The sequence below is a fragment of the Monodon monoceros genome, unplaced genomic scaffold (genome assembly GCF_005190385.1).
Source record: "Monodon monoceros isolate NGI ecotype Baffin Bay Population unplaced genomic scaffold, NGI_Narwhal_1 Super_Scaffold_8, whole genome shotgun sequence".
NCBI lineage: Eukaryota > Metazoa > Chordata > Mammalia > Artiodactyla > Monodontidae > Monodon > Monodon monoceros.
Genome location: NW_021703785.1, coordinates 69,132,383 through 69,150,187, shown reverse-complemented (window position 1 = coordinate 69,150,187; position 17,805 = coordinate 69,132,383). Strand labels below are relative to the sequence as shown.

At 44.1% G+C, this 17,805-nt stretch overlaps 1 protein-coding gene across 1 annotated transcript in view; it reads left to right on the top strand.

Moving 5' to 3' along the window:
* Positions 1–17,805, top strand: part of MTUS2 (microtubule associated scaffold protein 2) — a 507,586-nt gene that overhangs the window by 177,759 nt on the left and 312,022 nt on the right. Inside the window, exons 3-4 of the mRNA XM_029210225.1 lie at positions 2,923–5,376; positions 10,190–10,430. Coding sequence (XP_029066058.1) covers positions 3,166–5,376; positions 10,190–10,430 — 2,452 coding nt within the window. The 5' untranslated portion in view covers positions 2,923–3,165. The remainder of the gene's footprint in view (positions 1–2,922; positions 5,377–10,189; positions 10,431–17,805) is intronic.

Below are 17,805 nucleotides of genomic sequence, written 5' to 3'. Positions count from 1 at the left end.
TTATGGAATGTCTTGCTCTCCATGACTTTCCAGGACGCCCATTTCCCGACCCAGAGAGCACGGTGTTCTTTTAAACTGCTGTCTTAATGATTTGCCTACATGCTTTTTGTATTTCTGCCCAGAGGCACAAGGAAAGCACCTTGAAAACTGAATAATGAAAGAAATACGGATGCTTTGAGACTCCCCTCTGTATCAGGGAATGGAGGCTGGGATCAGAGTGTCAGCACCTTGGTTAGGCTTGAGGCTGGACCTGGGGGTACCACTGGCCTACTGAAGACAGGCCTGGAAGAAGGCAGAGAAGGAGAAAAAGAAAGCAGAGTCCAGGGCTGAAGGGGGTGGGAGGATGAGGACCTGAGTGCGACAGGGGCAGAACGGAAGTGCGGCATAGCAGGGAGATGCAAGTGCAAACCTGTGCACAGGTGTGTGTATTTGGACAGGATTCTACGAACATGGGGAAAGGAATGGAAAGACCTAGATCAGGATGTCACTGTGCCTTGTGTGGGGGGCGGGGGAGGAGGAAGAAGGGGGAAATAAAAAAATAACTGACCAAAACCCAGCTTATAGGAAATGATGTCATTTATGGAAAACGTACATGCTTATGTACAGATGCAAACAAATGAAAGGAAAAGAGAGCTCCATCAGCTGGGTTCTTAAGGGTGCCCATGGGAGGCTGTCAAGTGAAAAGTTAAGTTGGGAAGATGGGGGCTGGGATGGAGAGGAGCGTGAGGGTGGCTGCGAGTTATTGGTGATTTTTCGGTTCTTTGGTTTTCTTGTTTATTATGTTATTTTGTTTTATAATAGACACATACAAATGTACATATATGTAGATATATATATGGTATATATACACATGTACATGTTTAGTATATGTACAAATATACATGTATGTGTGGATATATAGACACACACACACTCTTTTGAATGTGTGAAGTAGCATATGAAACGATGAAGGGAAGACAGCTGGGTTGCCACGTAACCTATTTTGGTAGAAACGTAACAGTCTCCCGTGTAATGTACGTGTGCACTCGTGCATGTTTGCACGAAGCAGAGGAAGGCGTGGAAGGCGGCTGTTCACTTTGATTCCCCACTGGGGGAATTGGGTACGAGGCAGAACCTTGTTACTTTTAAAGTCTCCCGTCCCCAGGGCCTAATGAATGCATCCACCGTAGTGGATGAAACAGTGTTAGCCTTGAGTGGTTTACTGATGATCTGTGAGGCTACTTTGGTAGAAATTTAAATACTTTATTAGAGTTTAATCTCTATCAGGGCAGAAATAACATTGATCTTCATCATTCATCTTGTCATGGATTCATTCACTCATGCTAAGAGTACATATTAAGTTCCATATAGATAGATAGATAGATATATGTATGTGCCAGGTATTTAACAATATTTTCTTTGATGCCTAGCACATTTGAAGTTTTCTTTTTTAAGTAAAAATATAGGGCTTTTGAAAGTTCATCATAGAAGAACCTGATCTAGTGGATCAGGAAGGCTTCCTGGAAGAAGTGGCATTTAAGCTGCAAACTGAAGACTAAACGGGAGTTTGTTGGGTGAGGTCAGGGGAGGATTCCATATTCCATGCAGATGGAAGGGTATGTGCAAAGGCCCTGAAGCAGGGAGAAAGGAACATGGTAACGTGAGGAATGAGGAGTGTGGCTGCAGCCTAGTAAAGGAAAGGATGAGAGGAAATGAGGCTAGAAAGGTATGTAGGGGCTGGATCATCCAGGACTCGCAGGCTACTAGAATTTCCTCCAACTTTTTATTTTGAAGTGTCAAACCTATACAAAGGTTGCAGGTGTAGTCGAGTGGATCACCTGGATTTTCAAATTGCTAACATTTTCCCATGTTTGTGTGCTCTCTCTCTCTCTTTCACACACACACAGACACACACACACGCACATTTTTCTCTTTGCTGACCGTTTGAGAGTAAGTTACAGACAACATGTCATGTTAAAAAGCATGTCATGTTTAATATCATGTATCTTCCAGGAACACAGATTATCTCTGGTATAATTGTGATACTGTTACACACCCAAGAAAGTTAACATTGATAAAGTACCTTTACCCAATAGATTGTCCATATTTAAATCTTCAATTGTCCCAGTGGTGTCTGCTAACTTTTTTAAAACTCCAGGATCCAGCAAGGATCATGCATTGTGTGCAGATGTCCATTGGTGTTTGGGGGGCAAGTGTAGCCCAGCTATTTTGTAGAATGCCCACCAATTTAAATTTGCCTGATTATTTCCTCGTGATTAAACTCAGGTTGAACATTTACAGCAGGGATACTCTCCTAGGGGATGTGAGGCCTGAGAACTCCCTAACACCCAGAGCACATGATAGCACTTTCCATAATGATGATGTTACATTTGATGGTGTCTACCAGCTTTCTCCATTGTACACATGAAATTTTCCTTTGTAAGAAATAAAATAATCTGGAGGGTGGTGCTTTAAGATTCTGTAAATATCCTGTTCCCCAACAATTTTGCACTCAGTGATTTTAGCAACTGTTGGCATCCCTCATCCAAGATAATTATTACTCTGGTGAATACAAAGTGGTGATTTTTCTAATTGTCTAATTTTTTGTATATTAGTTGGTATTCTGTGAAGAAGAGCCTTCCTTTCTCCTCTGCTCTTTTTAATCAGTATCAGTATGAACCTGCGAATTTTTAAAATACAAATTTAAGACTTACTGTGTATTTATAATCCACTTCTAACATGAATCGTTTTGATGTTACAGTTTCCCATATTTGGCCAGCAGGAGCCCCTGTCTAGAAAGGCTTTTGAGAAGTAGTACCTGGATTGAGTGAATGAAGTAATAGTAGAAAAGTGATGAATAAATCTGTGTTTACCATGCTTTTTTTTCCTCCCGAGACTCTATATCTGTCAATCTAGCGCGCTTTTCTTTTTATTTCTCTCTAGGTCTCATGGGCTAATTGGCTCTGGTTCAGCTGGAACCTAACAGAGAAGTCATCCTGCTGTGTATCAAGACAATGCCCAGTTTTAAAACTGCTCTGAAAATGATGAAGACAGGATCGCCCAGTGATGCTGTCAGGGGGCAACAAGCAGCTTGAGAATTCCCTGTTCACCAGGTAGCAGCTTGAAGGAAGCCCCTTTCCATTAAGGAGGACTGCATGGCAGGCAGCCCCCACTGAAGGCTGGAAAATGAGTGTCCCGGCGGCTCCTAAGAAATCATGTTACACTGAGTTACGGGACAACAGAAATGGAGTGAAAAACAACAATGAGAGCGTCCTAAGTCTGGGAGACACCAATGCCAACCCCGTCATGTTGGAGGTCAGCTCCTCTCCTGATGAGCCTGTGACGTGTGCCCTGACAGATGAAATTGGAAATGCAAATTCAAGGGGGCCAGAAAGTAGTACCCGTGTCCAGAAGGAGTTTCACCCCCTTCAGGGCTTTTCGAAGGCATCTCAGGTTGGCCCTGCCAGCCTGAAGGATTTAAAATTTTCTCCGATGGCTCAGAGAGAACGGAATGAAGAGCCCATGCTGGAGAGAGGCACAGATCCCCTGCAGGCCCCTCGGGGCCTTCAGGGACAGTGTCAATCAAGTTGGAGGACTGTCACAGGTGAGGCCAGCCCAGAGGTTTCGGCTCAGAGGGAGGTTGACGTTCCCCGGCATGTTCCCAAGGATAAGTTGGCCAAGACCCTTGACAATGCGGAATTGAGGAGGCAGTCTCTGGAGAGAGCCGGCAGCTCTGCCGTAGCAGTGGACATGCTTACCAAGGAGTGGGCTGGGGGTCTGGCCTGGCCGCTTCCACAGCCTGCAGTGCTGGGGTCCCCAGAAGCCCCCCGTCCGGTACCCAGTGGTGGGGAGGGGCCGCAGAAGATGGGGGCAGCCCCTTCTCCAGGGCTGGCTTGTCTTCCAGCTGATGGTACCTCAGAGGGAAAGAGCTCACGTCATCCTAAACCATCTACCTCAGTAATCAAGGAGACCACCCCCTTAGAGACCCAGCCGGATGGGGGACAGGTACCCAAAGTTAGCACCCAGAGCACAGAGCCTTCCGCCCACCCAGAGTGCGCTCCCAGTTCCTCTCCAGCCTCGAGAGACGTCCTGAGGAAGCCAGAAGCACAGCTAGGTCAGGGAAAGCCCGAGCCCGAGATGGAGCTGAAACGTGTGCAGCTCAGGGCCGCGCAGGAGCTCCAGTCCACCCAGGCGGACGGGCTGGGATGTCCTCAGGAGGACGGCGTGTCATCCCCAGGGAGAAAGGAGCCGTGTACAGAGGGAGCACAGCAGGAAGCCTCGGCTGCGGCACACAGAGGGCCCCACCCGCCGGGTATGGGAAGAGGCAGGGGCGAGCAGGAAAAGAGAGGTGAGGAGGGGTCTCTCCAGACCACCCCCAAGCCGAGCCCCGCTTCCTCGGGAGCTGCTGGGCATCAGCCCGCGGGCAGAAGTTCACCAAGTGCAGCTAGGAAACTGGGTGAAGCCCCATCCAGCAGCGTTTCACCCAGGGATGGTCACATCGCTTTTGTTCCTGGTGATCTGACTGACAGCAGGCCCTCAGGTGCCAGCGAGGAGAGAGGGGTTCTGGGTGGTGGGAACGGGGACGGCGCTACGGTTTTTAATTCAGATCGTTCTGTTGGAGAGAGCGGAACTGGGGTCCCTGAGCCCCCCGACCCTCCAAGCAGCAGCTCAGAAGCCGGGGAAAGCACAGAGATCGCTACATCCGTTGCTGAGACTAGGAACCGTCTAGAGACTGCAGTGAAGACTGAAAGCACCCCCCAAGTAAGGGCAGATTCTCTTCCCGGAGTCCCAGCGCCCCTCCACCCAGAGACAACCGTGAATGTGGCCCGGCAGCCCGTGCAACCCAGCAGCCGTTTTCCGGACTTGGGTGCCTTGAATGTGGACGCGGGGGTCCCCCCGGCCGCCCCGCCTTCTGCCAACAGCTCCAGGTTGTCACACGCTTCCCTGAAAGTGCCTGACAAGAACCCCTGCCCTGGTGGGATCCCCAAGCCTGGCCTCACCCGTCCCGAGGACACACCCACCTCACAGGAGGGAACGGAGGGCCCCCAGGTTGAAAAGGCGGAAGAAAGGGCAGATCCCCGGCCCCTCGTTATGCCCAAGCCCAAGCACGTGAGGCCCAAGATCATCACCTACATCCGGAGGAGCCCTCAGGCCCTCGGCCAGGTGGACGCGTCTCTGGTTCCCGTGGGGCTACCTTACGCCCCGCCCTCGTGTAACATGCCTCTCCCCAAAGAGGAGAAGGCGGCAGGTGGAGACCTGAAGCCGGCCGCCAGCCTCTATGACAAGTTCAAGCCAGACCTGCAGAGGCCCCGGGTGTTCAGCTCCGGACTGGTGGTGTCTGGGATCAAGCCACCGGGACACCCCTTCAGTCAAATGAGTGAAAAGTTTTTACAGGAGGTAAGAGAATGTCACTCTGATACAGTCTATAAGTTGAACGTCCTAAAGTTTGTTGTGTATTTTCTATGAATGGTGAAAACAGAATTTCCTCTCTTAGCAAATTGCAGACTCTGATGGATGCGCTTGTACAGAAATGGGCGGTTTTAGCTAGAGGAGGTCGTAGGCAAATGGACACTTTCGATGAGAAGAGTTTGACGATCAGATGAGATGGAGCTAACGTCTGAAGAGAGTCATTTAAATTCTACCTGACATAATGCACAAAAGTTAGATAGGTGTGCATTCAAACCGGCTTCCTTGCTTAAATAAGGGAGCATAATTCTTCTAGGTCAATGGAAAAAAATCCAAAATAAATACATTGTTCAAATTAGTCAGACTTCATCCTGTGAGGGGGAGTATTTCCCTTCTGGGAGAATCTTGTATTCGTCCATGTCAAGAGCACAGTGAGTAGAAAATAATGTGTTAGGCATGGGCTGTGTTTTAAGTCAAAACAGTAATTACAACTAGCATTTAGTTGAGTGTCTACTATGCATTGGGCCCACATAACATCACATTTAATCTTTGCCGGTCTTCACTAATCCTTGCAGTGATTCTCTGGAGGGTGGGATTGTGGTTCTTTTCATTGTTCAGATGAGGAAGCAGACTTAGAGAACTCTGAGTCACTCATCCAAGGCAGCAAAACAAGGACAGCACTGAGATGCTCACGCACACCCACCCAGTTTCCTCACTCTGTGGCCCCTCTCAGTACTGGGGTGCTATGGCGAGTTGTGCTCCCAGAGCTCAGAAAGAAGGTTTTCTCTGGATGCAGTCTCATGGCAGCCAGTGATCAATTAAGAGGAAAGCAGCATCAGATCGTTTCTCTCCCTGACACCCTCCGCGTCTCCTCAGGCCACTCAGAACACGGGCTGGAGCCTATAGGATGCTCAGCTGTTAGGATGCACTCGATCTGGCTCCTTTACTTCCCGACCACCTCTCCTTCCTTCACTCTCTCTCTCCCTCTGCTGCCTCAGGGCCTTTGCACTTCCCTCTGCTCAGAATATTCTTCTCCCAGATATCTGAATGTCTTTCTCCTTCACGTTCTTTAGGTCTCTGTTCAATGATCACTTCATTGGAGACTTTCATTTGTAACAGTTCATTAAATAAAGTAATTTTCTACCCTCCCCCTGCCCCCAAACAAAAAGATACCCTAGATTTTTCTCTGCAAAACACAATTGTGAAAGAAACTTTATTTGGAGATGTAGGCAAAAATCCTGTTACTGTTCTATCTCTTTGACCCTTCTTAATTTTTTTATGTATGTTTCCTTTCTTTGTTGCTTCCACTCTCTCCATAAAATATATAGTAATGTCTATATTAGATGCACATCCCCCCAGATATTCTCTATTCTTAATCCTGTAGAAGCCACCCCAAGTCTCCAGGAATTGGGATAGTATGAGTGTGCAGCTTTAGTAGTGCTGAGGGATTTGGGGAGACCCCGTTGGTGTGGGGACGGCAGTGCCACTGTGCACCAGCCGCTCTGAGGACCATTTCCTGCTGTAATCAGAGCATTCGAGGCCCAGGTCCTTTCCTCAGGCTACAGGATAGAGCAGAGAAGCCCCAGGGGTTGTGCTGGGCTCATTTCTGCGGTAGTCTCTAATCACAAGTGGAGAATGGGCTGGCCTTTGCCCTTTGCTCCTGTAGCTGTGACTTGGTGTAACCCAGAGAGTCCCTCTCCTGTGTTCAGCCCCCAGAAGTGGCTCTGAAGGTCATCGTGGGTCTAGTCATGCCAGGAGGATAAAATACGCTGACTTGTTTAGACTGCTTTCTGCTCTCAGCTATCCTGAGGCCTCTGGGACACTCCCTCCTATTGACTTCTTGGGGGAATCCTTTTTATTTTTTTTTAAAATTTATTAATTTAGTTTTGGCTGTGTTGGATCTTCGTTTCGGTGCGAGGGCTTTCTCTAGTTGCGGCGAGTGGGGGCCACTCTTCATCGCGGTGCGTGGGCCTCTCACTATCCCGGCCTCTCTTGTTGCGGAGCATGGGCTCCAGACATGCAGGCTCAGTAGTTGTGGCTCACGGGCCTAGTTGCTCCGCGGCATGTGGGATCCTCCCAGACCAGTGCTCGAACCCATGTCCCCTGCATCGGCGGGCGGATTCTCAACCACTGCGCCACCAGGGAAGCCCGGGATTCCTTTTAATTACTGGTGTAAGTGGGGGGAAGGGAGCAAGAGTGAGAGGACCCGGTGAGCTTGTGTGCTTACAGCATACAGGTGTGTGATTAGGGCTGAACCCTGCTGCTCCTCCCTGGTACCGCCTCATCACTGTAGGACACTGTGCCTGTCAGAGCTCTCCAGAGAAACAGATTGTACATACAGGTATGTATATGTATGTATCTTTCTTTCTGTTGAGACTTTAAGGAATTGGTGCATGCAGTTGTGGAGACTGGCAAGTCCAAAATATGCAGGGTGGGCTGGCAGGCTGGAGACCTAGGGAAGAGTTGATGCTGCAGTTTAAATTCAAAAGCCATCTGCTGGGAGATTTCCCTCTTCTTTAAGGGAGGTCTTTTTCTATTAAGGCCTTCAACTGACTGGACGAGGCCCACCCACACGATGAAGAGTAATCTGCTTTATTCAAGGTCTACTGAATTAAATGTTGATCTCATCTGAAAAACAGCACTAGAGAAACATCTAGGATAATCTTTAACCACATATCTGGGTGACGTGGCTTATCACGTTGGCAAAGTGAGCCGTCACAAGCCCTCTCCTTGCAGTAGCTTCTCAGTGAAGCCTCTGCATTTGCCCCATTGTCTCCCCAGCCTGCCGTCCCCTGAGAACAGGACAGGGCAGATAGGAAGAGGGACAGTCCAGTAAGAACTTAGTTGTTTGTGGTGTGTGCCTTGATGGGTTTTAGGAGTTTGTTTGAAATCACAAGGATTCTTTAGTTTCAGAATTATTTCTCTAAAACTACTGCATTAGAGAAAGAGGGAAAAAACCCATTTGGGGTTAATCTCACTGTGCTTATGACTGTACGGTGATACCTGCTGTGTTCTGTCAAAGATGAAAGAAAAGAGTGTGAAGCTTTTTGTAGACTCTCTTGTTTTATTAAAAATGCGTAGATTAGGCATCTAAGGGGTACTTTTCACCTTTTCAAAGAATTTTTTATCTTACCAGAGACAAATTACCCAACAAAATGGCAGGCATTGAGGTTCATGAAATTGTTAAGGTCGTTTTCAAATGATGGAATGATGGATTTTGACCCCTGAAACCTATACAGTTTGAAAGAACAGAATAATTACTGAGATAAGACCTTGCAATCCTAAAATCCTGATAGATGTAGGTTAGAAATGATAATAATTTCTTCACGGGAGCACCTGCTAACAGCAGTGAGCAGTGACACCAAACACTTAGACACTAAAATAAAAAAAAAATTGAGCAAATATGAGTATAATAGAAAAACCAAAGATTGACAGTAAGAGAGTAAGTAGAAAATGGTAAAAATTTTATCAGAGAACAGATGTAGAATGTTCTTTCACAGGAATGTAATTTGCTGGGGCCTGGATTCCATCTACGTACTATAGCAATCATGCATATTTTACAATGTGATTATGATAAAACTTTAAAGGCCTCATCTTCTGTTTCAATAACGTCAGTTTAAGGAGAACTTCATATCTATGTCATCATTAAAAGAGTATTAAATTAAGGGTTTATCTCTTCAACAGCCTGGATCAAAGCTTTATACCCCTATTAAAGAATATTGTTAAATGCCTGTGATTCCTGCATAGAGGTCTGACACGTAACAGGTATTATGATTTAGAGCAGAGTTAGTTGACATCTATGTCTTTTCATACATAGCCTCTGGCACGTTTTTTTTTATCTTAAAGGAAATAAGATTATTTCGTTGTCTTTTTTTTTTTTTTTAACATGAAGAAACACTGATACTATGAACAGGCTTTGTGAGTACAGAATTGCATATATAAAAGGTAGCCATCAATTGTATTCTAATCCAAACTTAATCACAGGCAACAGTAACATGATGTTATGTTGTTAGATTCAGGAAAGAATGAAACATGATTCCTTTATTTAATAGATGTTTGTTGATTTCAGCTCTGTGCTAGACATTGTTCTAGGTGCTATGAATTCAGCAGTCAGCAAGACTCTGCCCCAAAACTTCCATTCTAGTGAAACTTGCTCAGACATTCCTGGAGGCAGCACCTTACTAGGGAAGACAATCAGAGGTAATTCACAGTCTCTCATTTTTAATTATGTAAAAAGAATGTAGAAGCCTGAAAACACATCTTTCCATTAACTTCTCTATTCTTCCAAATAACCTTTTCCCCCTCATTAACAATGCATATTTTATTTCCTAAGTAGCCTAATACTTAACATAAATTGATAAGGTTCATCAACTTATTGTAAGACTAGGTCACCAGGAAAACTGTGCCTTTTCTCCTTAGGAATAATGAGACTGTCATAGTTCCGTGAACATCTGCTAAATTCTTTCCTTGCGTCATTGACATTTTTCGTTTATAGGTTGACTACTTGCACAAATTCCAGTGATTTTGTAGTGATCAAATTTAAAAATCTGATGGAGGGAATTCTTTTTCCTCCCAGCGATATGTAGATTCATAGAGTATTAAAACCAGCATAGACCTAAGGGATCGTCCAGTTGTTGTCAACTTAGAGATGAAGACATTGGGCCCAGAGAAGGTAAGAGATGGGTGATGAAGCAGCTCAGTGGTTCCAGAGTGGTCACTGTTGGAGCCTTGGTCTCCGGACCAGGTTCAGCACTCATCCTCTGATGTGCGGTTCTCTGAATGAGCTTCTTGTCATTTACCATAGGTTACAGAACGCCCTGGAAAAGAAGAATTTTGTTCTCCTCCCTATACTCACTACGAAGTTCCTCCAACTTTCTATCGATCGGCCATGCTCCTTAAGCCCCAGTTGGGATTGGGTGCAATGTCACGTTTACCATCTGCCAAGAGCAGGATCCTGATCGCGAGCCAGAGGTCTTCAGCGAGTGCCATTCACCCACCAGGAACCATAGCGGCAGCTGCCAGCCTCTACAGTTCCGACCCTGCAGGTAACCAATGCCACAGGGACTGCTTTTTCCTGCTGTACTTTTAAATAGTAATCGCATAAAGTGATGGTAACTGTCTAAGGTATGAATGCCTCTCCTTCTTTAAAAGAGCCTTTTTTCTGTTCTTCCATCTGATTGTAGATACAGACATTTGTCAAGACTCATCTATCTGCAACTGTCATTCTCCATTTCACCCTCAAAGCGGTGGCCCTTGTGACCACCACCTCATTTCTTATAGTTTCTCCTATACACGTAGTTTCTCTGATACATCCTATAGACTAGGGTTCAGAAAGGGCCAGATAGTAAATATTTTAGGCCTCCTGGGCCATAATGGTCTGTATTGTAATTACTTAGCATGAAAGTAGCCATAGACAGTCCGTGAATGCGTGGGTGCAGCTGTGTTTCAACACAACTTATTTTACAAAAACAGATACAGGCACACCTTGGGTGTGCCTGCAGTTCCGGTTCCAGACCACTGCAGTGGAGCAAGTATTGCAATTAAGAGAGTCATTCGAGTTTTTGGTTTCCCAGCGCATGTAAAAGTTATGTTCACGCTATACTGGAGTCTGTTAAGTGTGCCATAGCATTATGTCTACAGAAACAATGTATCCACCTTAATTAAAAAATACTTTATTTATAAAAAATCCTAACCATCATCTGAGCCTTCAGCAAGTCGTGGTGGTAACATTAGAGATGACTGATCACAGGTCGGTATAACAAGCATGATAATAATTTACAAGTTTGAAACATCATGAGAATTACCAAAATGTGACACCAGCAACGCAACGTGAGCAAATGCTGTTGGAGAAATGGTGCCGACAGACTCGCTGGAGGCAGGGTTGCCTCAAACCTTCAATTTGTAAAAAACGCAGTACCTGCGAAGTGCGGTAAAATGAGGTATACCTGTAGCGGGCTGGGTTTGGCTTCCGGGCTGTAGTGTGTCAGGGAGACCTTTCTGCAGTACAGCGGTGACCGTATCTCTCTTTTCAGCTGTTCACACGTCTTGAGCGCCCCATCCCAGCCCCATTCTCCTGCTCTGCAGTGGCTGGCCCGTGTCCTCTCCTGATGCTCTCTGCACTTCTCTGTTTTCCTCTCTCCATCCCTTCTTCTGCTCATGTGGTTTCCTCTAGGTTTTATGTCTTATTTTATTATAGAAATAATATATACCCCTTGTCAAAAACTTTGAATATAGAAAAATATGAAGAAGAAAGTAATTGTACTTATATTTTTAGCATCCAGCCCAGAGTTACTATTATGGAAATTTTTCTTCCCGTGTGTTTCTTTCTATGCATTTTTAAGTAGTTGAGTTAATACTGGACGTGAATTTTGTTTCTCCTAGTAATATCATATTGTAGGCATTTCCTATGCCATCAATGTTTCAGAAATATTTTAATGGCCACGTAAGATTCTGTTTTGTTCATTTATTCATTGATTTAACAAATTCTGGATCCTTATTAGGTGCCAGAAGGTGTAACTTGAGGACTGCAGCAATGAACAGAGAACTCCTGCCTTTGTGCAACTTAGTCTAATGGATGAAATAGACAATAAAACGATAAATGCATAACTGGAAATTGTGATAAGTGTCAGGAAAGCAAGAAGCACAGTGTTTTGAGAAATTGCAACCAGGAGAGTGCTATATGGATGGGACAGAGGTGCTTCAGGGGCAGCCTCTCTGAGAAAGTGGGAAGAATGCATGGGGAATAATACCAGAAGTTATTCATGGAAGTTGGGTTCTGCTTATTCTACACTATCTTCAATAATGTTGCAATTTGAATCTTTGTACTTATTTGTCTTCTTTCATATTGTTTTCTCAGAATAGATTATTTGAAGTTTAATTATTGGATAAATAAATATCCAAACATTTTTTAAGACTGACTTATTTTCTAGAAAATGCGTAGTAATTATTTTCACACTAGAGTTTCTTGAAGGTGCTTCTCTTTGCCACACCCTTGCCAGGATTGAGTATTACCATTATTATTACTCCTCCTCCTATTATTATTATTGCATTTCTTTTATTATTAGTGGAAGGGAACTTTTTTTTACCTGTTTGCCATTTTGTGACTTGTCATTTACTCAGGTAATAACTGATGGTCTTAATGGCTAGTTGTTTTCTTGGTAAGCCCTTCTATAAAAAATCAAATTATTTTTTAATGGTTCCCATGGTATATGTATATTTTGATGGATCTACCTGCTGTTACATAGCTGCTACAGGTCAATTATGTGTTCAGTCACTCATTCAACAATGAGTACTGTGGGACTGTTACATGTCAGCATTGTTCTAGGTGTGGGCATAAAGCAGTGACAACAGGCAAAAATCCTTGCCCCTGTTTTAGAATTTTAGGATGGGGGTAGGCAAACTTTTTTTTGTTTTTTTTTTTTTTAGTGAATAAATAAAGCACATGGTCTATTGAGAGAAATCACTAGTATTGAAGAAAATGAGACATTAGAGAAGGGGGAATTTGGGATTTGGGCCAAGAAGGAGGGAGATTCCAATTTTAAATAGGATGGCTGGAAAAGGCCTCCCTGAGCGATGACCTTTAAGCCAGTCCCCAAAGGAAGGGAGGGAGGGAAGAGCCAGTGCAAAGGCCCTGGGGTGGCAAGAAGGCCAGGGAGGCTGGAGCAGAGTAAGTAGCTGGAAGAGTGGTTGGGGAGGAGAGTAGAGGGGTGGCTGGCATTGAGGGAACTTGCAGAAGGCCTAAGAAGGTCATAAGGATGTGACTGTTAGTCTGAGTGAGAAGACCATTGGAGGCTTTGGAAGTAGGGCAGTGTGATCTGAGTTTTGTGGCGGGTTGAGAGCACGCTCTAAGGGGACAGTTTGTCTGCATATCTCCCTTCCCTTTGCCCCACACATTCTCACTGCCTCTGACTCTCCAAACTTTGATCTCTGCGTCTTCAACTCACTGTGACGGACAGACTGTCTTTGAGTTCCTCCCTCCCGGGCGGTTGTTGTACAGTTTCTGAAAACATTAGCTTTATATATTTTGTTTCATTTTGTAATTGTTTATGGCAGTTTCCATATCAATTAAATCTTTATGGGTAAAGTTGCTTTTACATATTCATCAGAGATTGTTGACGTCAGATTATGTTTGTTGTAGCTAATGAGAAAACTTTCTGTTTTGTGTTTGCTCTTTTAGTTTCAGACTATAATGGTTGTTTGGGGTTTTTTTGTTATTACTTTAAGAATACTTTTAAAATGTTTCTATATATGGTTGTATTTTGTTTGCAGTTTGTGTTTAATTTTGTGCCTGGCATCACATATTCAGCACGTTGGGATTCTCTGTCACTCTTACCTTGGTTATTCTTAGATCTTTATTTTACATGGTCACTCGAGGCTCTGAGCAGCATCACACTGGCAATGAGAACAGGAGGTAGGAACAGCCCTCAATGCTGCAGCCCGTAATTTAGCGTTCACATTTCCAAATTCAGGTGCTGTCCCTCATTCTGAATCCTAAGATCTGGTTTGATACGTGAACTGCATACACTGTATTTTTTTCCGGTCTTAGGTGGGAAAACACTTAGGTCTCCTATAGACAAGTAAACCTGTGACTTAAACTTTGGGAAGAATTCCTGTTGTTCCCACTCCTGTGTTGGCTCTGTGAGTACCATTATGTGTATCATGGCTTTAAAGTGGCTTAGAAGAACCAGATGTGCAATAAGTACATGCTACCCCACAAAGCATATTCTTACACAGTTTCTTTGCTATAAATGAATACTCTTTCCTAAGACCCTTAAAGTCTTACAGATCCTTTTGGTGTTTTTGGCCGTGCCACGCAGCATGCGGGATCTTAGTTCCCCGACCAGGGATTGAACCCGTGCCCCCTGCAGTGGAAGCACGGAGTCTTAACCACTGGACTGGCAGGGAAGTTTCAAAGTCTTACAGATCTTAATGTGATTCTGTCTGCTGAAAAATAAATAAACCTAAGCACTTGCTTACTTCTTAGATAATTTCTGTGTTTTTGTATACAGTGTTTTCTGACTCCACAGTCATGCATAAACCTATGAAGTTTTACTGTCATCAGGCCTGGGTATGAAACTCAGGATGCTATTTAAGTACTCAAAGTACAACAGCAGGACGGTTACCTCCCTTTAGGTGGACGTAAAATCTGTGCTAGTGAAACCTAAGATTGTATATAAAAACAATTCATTATTAGAGCCTTCACATCTAAAGAGTTAAAAAGATAGTTCTTTTTGTACTGCCTTTTTAGTAGATTTATATACGTTTTATGTTCCTTTTTCTGAAATACATCTCTCACGGCATTATGTAATACATTATGTAAAAAAATGTTAACTGGTATACAGCATATCAGGATGTAATTTGTTTCCATGAAAATAACTGTACCCAGTGTTGCTGAAAGCATGACGTTTTTGTGTCAGCCAGTGCACCCTGAAAGAACTATAATAATTTTTGATAGGGATAAAGTGTCAGAATAGAAGTTTTTTAAAGACTCGATGAGAAATACTTTATTCTATAAATAACCAGAGAAGTTCAATCAGGTAAGTTGAGACAGTTTTTCTCAACTTATATTCAGTTTTGTTATGAATTCTGCTTATTAAAATAAATTTTATTTTAGAGTTCAACATACCTCTTTGGTAATTTTTTTCAAAAGGCAGGTTGAATCCTGCCAAATTTTAAAATGTAGGCTATTAAGTTAATGTAATATATATTGAAGAACAAGTAAACTTGATTGGAACAATTTAAAAACACAAGCACAGTAGTGATTGTGGAGAGCTCTGAGCGGTCATGATGATGTCAGAAGTTTAGCAAATTGTAAGCATATACTCAATATTTCTAAAGGAAGAATTCTGAGGTGAGAGCATTATCCCCACTTTGTGGGGACAAAGAGAGTTAAACCAGTGATTACAACAGGAAGAGAGACACACTTGATAGAGACATGCAGAACGCACGTGAGGGGGCTATCCAACTCAGCTCGGGCAGGTTGGGGCTCTGGAAAGATTTTCCAAATGAGGTGAGTTGAATTGAATTTTGCAGGATAAATAGGAGTTTACCAGAAGGGGTAATGGGAGAATGTGTATCTGTCAGAGAAATAGGTCATCAGTTTGGGCGATTCAGATCCCTTACAGGGACCGATTACTCAGTAGGGAGGACTGGAGGATGCTTGGTAGGGTGGGGCTAGTGATGGACAGTTAGTCATTGGACACATGCGGAGTTTGAGGTTCCTTGGGAACATTCAGGTAGAAATTTCCAAAGGGCAGAAATGGGGACTGGAGAGAAGTTGGAGCCGAAGGTCAGTGTAGGAGTCATTGCCACCTAGATGTGAGTCGAAGCCGTGCAAATGGATGAGCAGGGTCAGGGCGGGAGAGGGAGGACAGAGTAAGGAAGGGGTCAAGAAGAGGACTTTGTGTCCACATTTAAGGAGTAACTGAAGAAAGGCGCCTGCAAGAGGCAGGAGACTGCAGGGTGGGTGGGTGGAGGCCATTGGGAAAATGTAGCATTGGAGTCTAAGGAAGGGGGAGCTTCCAAGGTAGAAAATGGTCAAGTCTGTCTCACAGAAGACAGGACAAGGAAACATGCAAAGAGGCTGGGATTGGAAATTAGGAAGCAGTTGGTGACCTAGTTCTGAATGAGCAATTTTAGTAAAACGTGGGGTGGAAGTCACGTCTTAGTAAGGCTGAGAAGTGAATGAAAAGTGAGGAAGTGGAAGCAATGAGAATAGACCGCTGTTTCTAAAAATGCACCGGTGGAGGAGAGCCCTGGGTGCTCGCTGCAGGGGAAGCAGGGGAAGCAGGGCTGTGTGTTGTTTTGTTTTTCAGAGCCTGTGTGAGAGGTCGGACTTAGTTGGAATCGTGAGCGAGAGGGAGTGGCCTGGGGAGAGAGGCTGAATGGTGTGGTGGTATTAACTGTTGGAACAAGGTGCCCAGGTGGGCGGCAGACAATGAGATCGCAATCCCATGTGGAGGGTGGACCTTGGAACAGAAGCAGAGCATTGATTCTTGTGAGACAAAGGAAGGGAGAAAGAGAAGAAACACAGAGTGGGTGAGGTGTTGATTCCTGTGTTAAGAATGAGAGTAGAGAATGAAATACGCCATTTGCAGCAACAGGGATGGACCTAGAGATGATCCTACTAAGAGCAGTAAGTCAGACAGAGAAAGACAAACGCCACGATATCACTTACATGTGGAATCTAAAATATGACACAAATGAACTTATCTACGAAACAGAAACAGACTCAAAGACATAGAAATCAAATTTATGGTTACCAAAGGGGAAAGGGGGCAGGGGGAGGGATAAATTAGGAGTTTGGGATTAACAGATACAAACTACTATATATATAAAGAACAAGGCCCTACTATATAGCGAAGGGAACTATATTCAATATCCTGTAATAAACCATAATGAAAAAGAATATGAAAAAAATGTGTGTGTGTATATAAGTATAACTGAATCACGTTGCTGTACACCAGAAACTAACACAACATTGTAAATCAACTATACTTCGATTTCAAAAAAAGAATGATAACAAGTGTTTTGGCATTGCTTAAGTGCCACGTTACTATTTTTATCACGGTTTTACTTACTTTCATGACAACTATAGCATCTACCAAGAAAAATTTAAATCAGGTGGGAAAACGTCCCTGTAAGACAAACTGATGAATTCCTGAGATGGTCCAAGAGAACATGGCATAACTATGGTTCCTTTGGTGTCTTAATAACACTGGGTGACCTTGGGATGAATCTTGGAGGCTTCGGAGGAACCATTAAGTTTGTACTGGAGTTTGTCTTAGTATATCTCTCAATGTCACCCATTTCTACATACTGTTGAAATGGACATTGACAGTGACTATTTTTTTTATTGTGCATTCAGCCAACAAGGCCATCCCATCTTTGATTTACTTTCATTGCAACTGAGCATGCCTAAAATGCCCTGCAGAAACTTATTAAAAATGTAAGTTTCCTTGGCCCAGACCCAGAGAGTCAGCTTCAGTGGCCCTGGGGTGCATCACAGGTGTAACAACTATTCTTCTATTTATTTGGACAAACACTATTAGTATATGTAATGAATACTGAGCACCTACTATGTGTCAAGTTGTTTCAGCACTGAGGATACAACCATGAACAAGATAGAAGAGATCCCACAGGCAATTATGACGGCAGTGTGACTTAGTGCTGGGATGGCAAAGTCTTCTGGGCTCAGAAGAACATAGGAGGGGATCTAACCCCAAGTCGGGGTCCAGGAAAGTTTTTAGGTGAAGTATGGTATGAAGGAGCAAAGGATTTGAGGTATGGGGGCCAGGGATGAGGGGGTGACGAGAGTGGCTGGGTATTCCAGGCAGAGGGAATGCTACATGTGAAGGTTGGTATGCCTGGAACGTAAGATGTCAAAGGAGGATGAGAAAAAAGACAGGAGACTGTAATGAC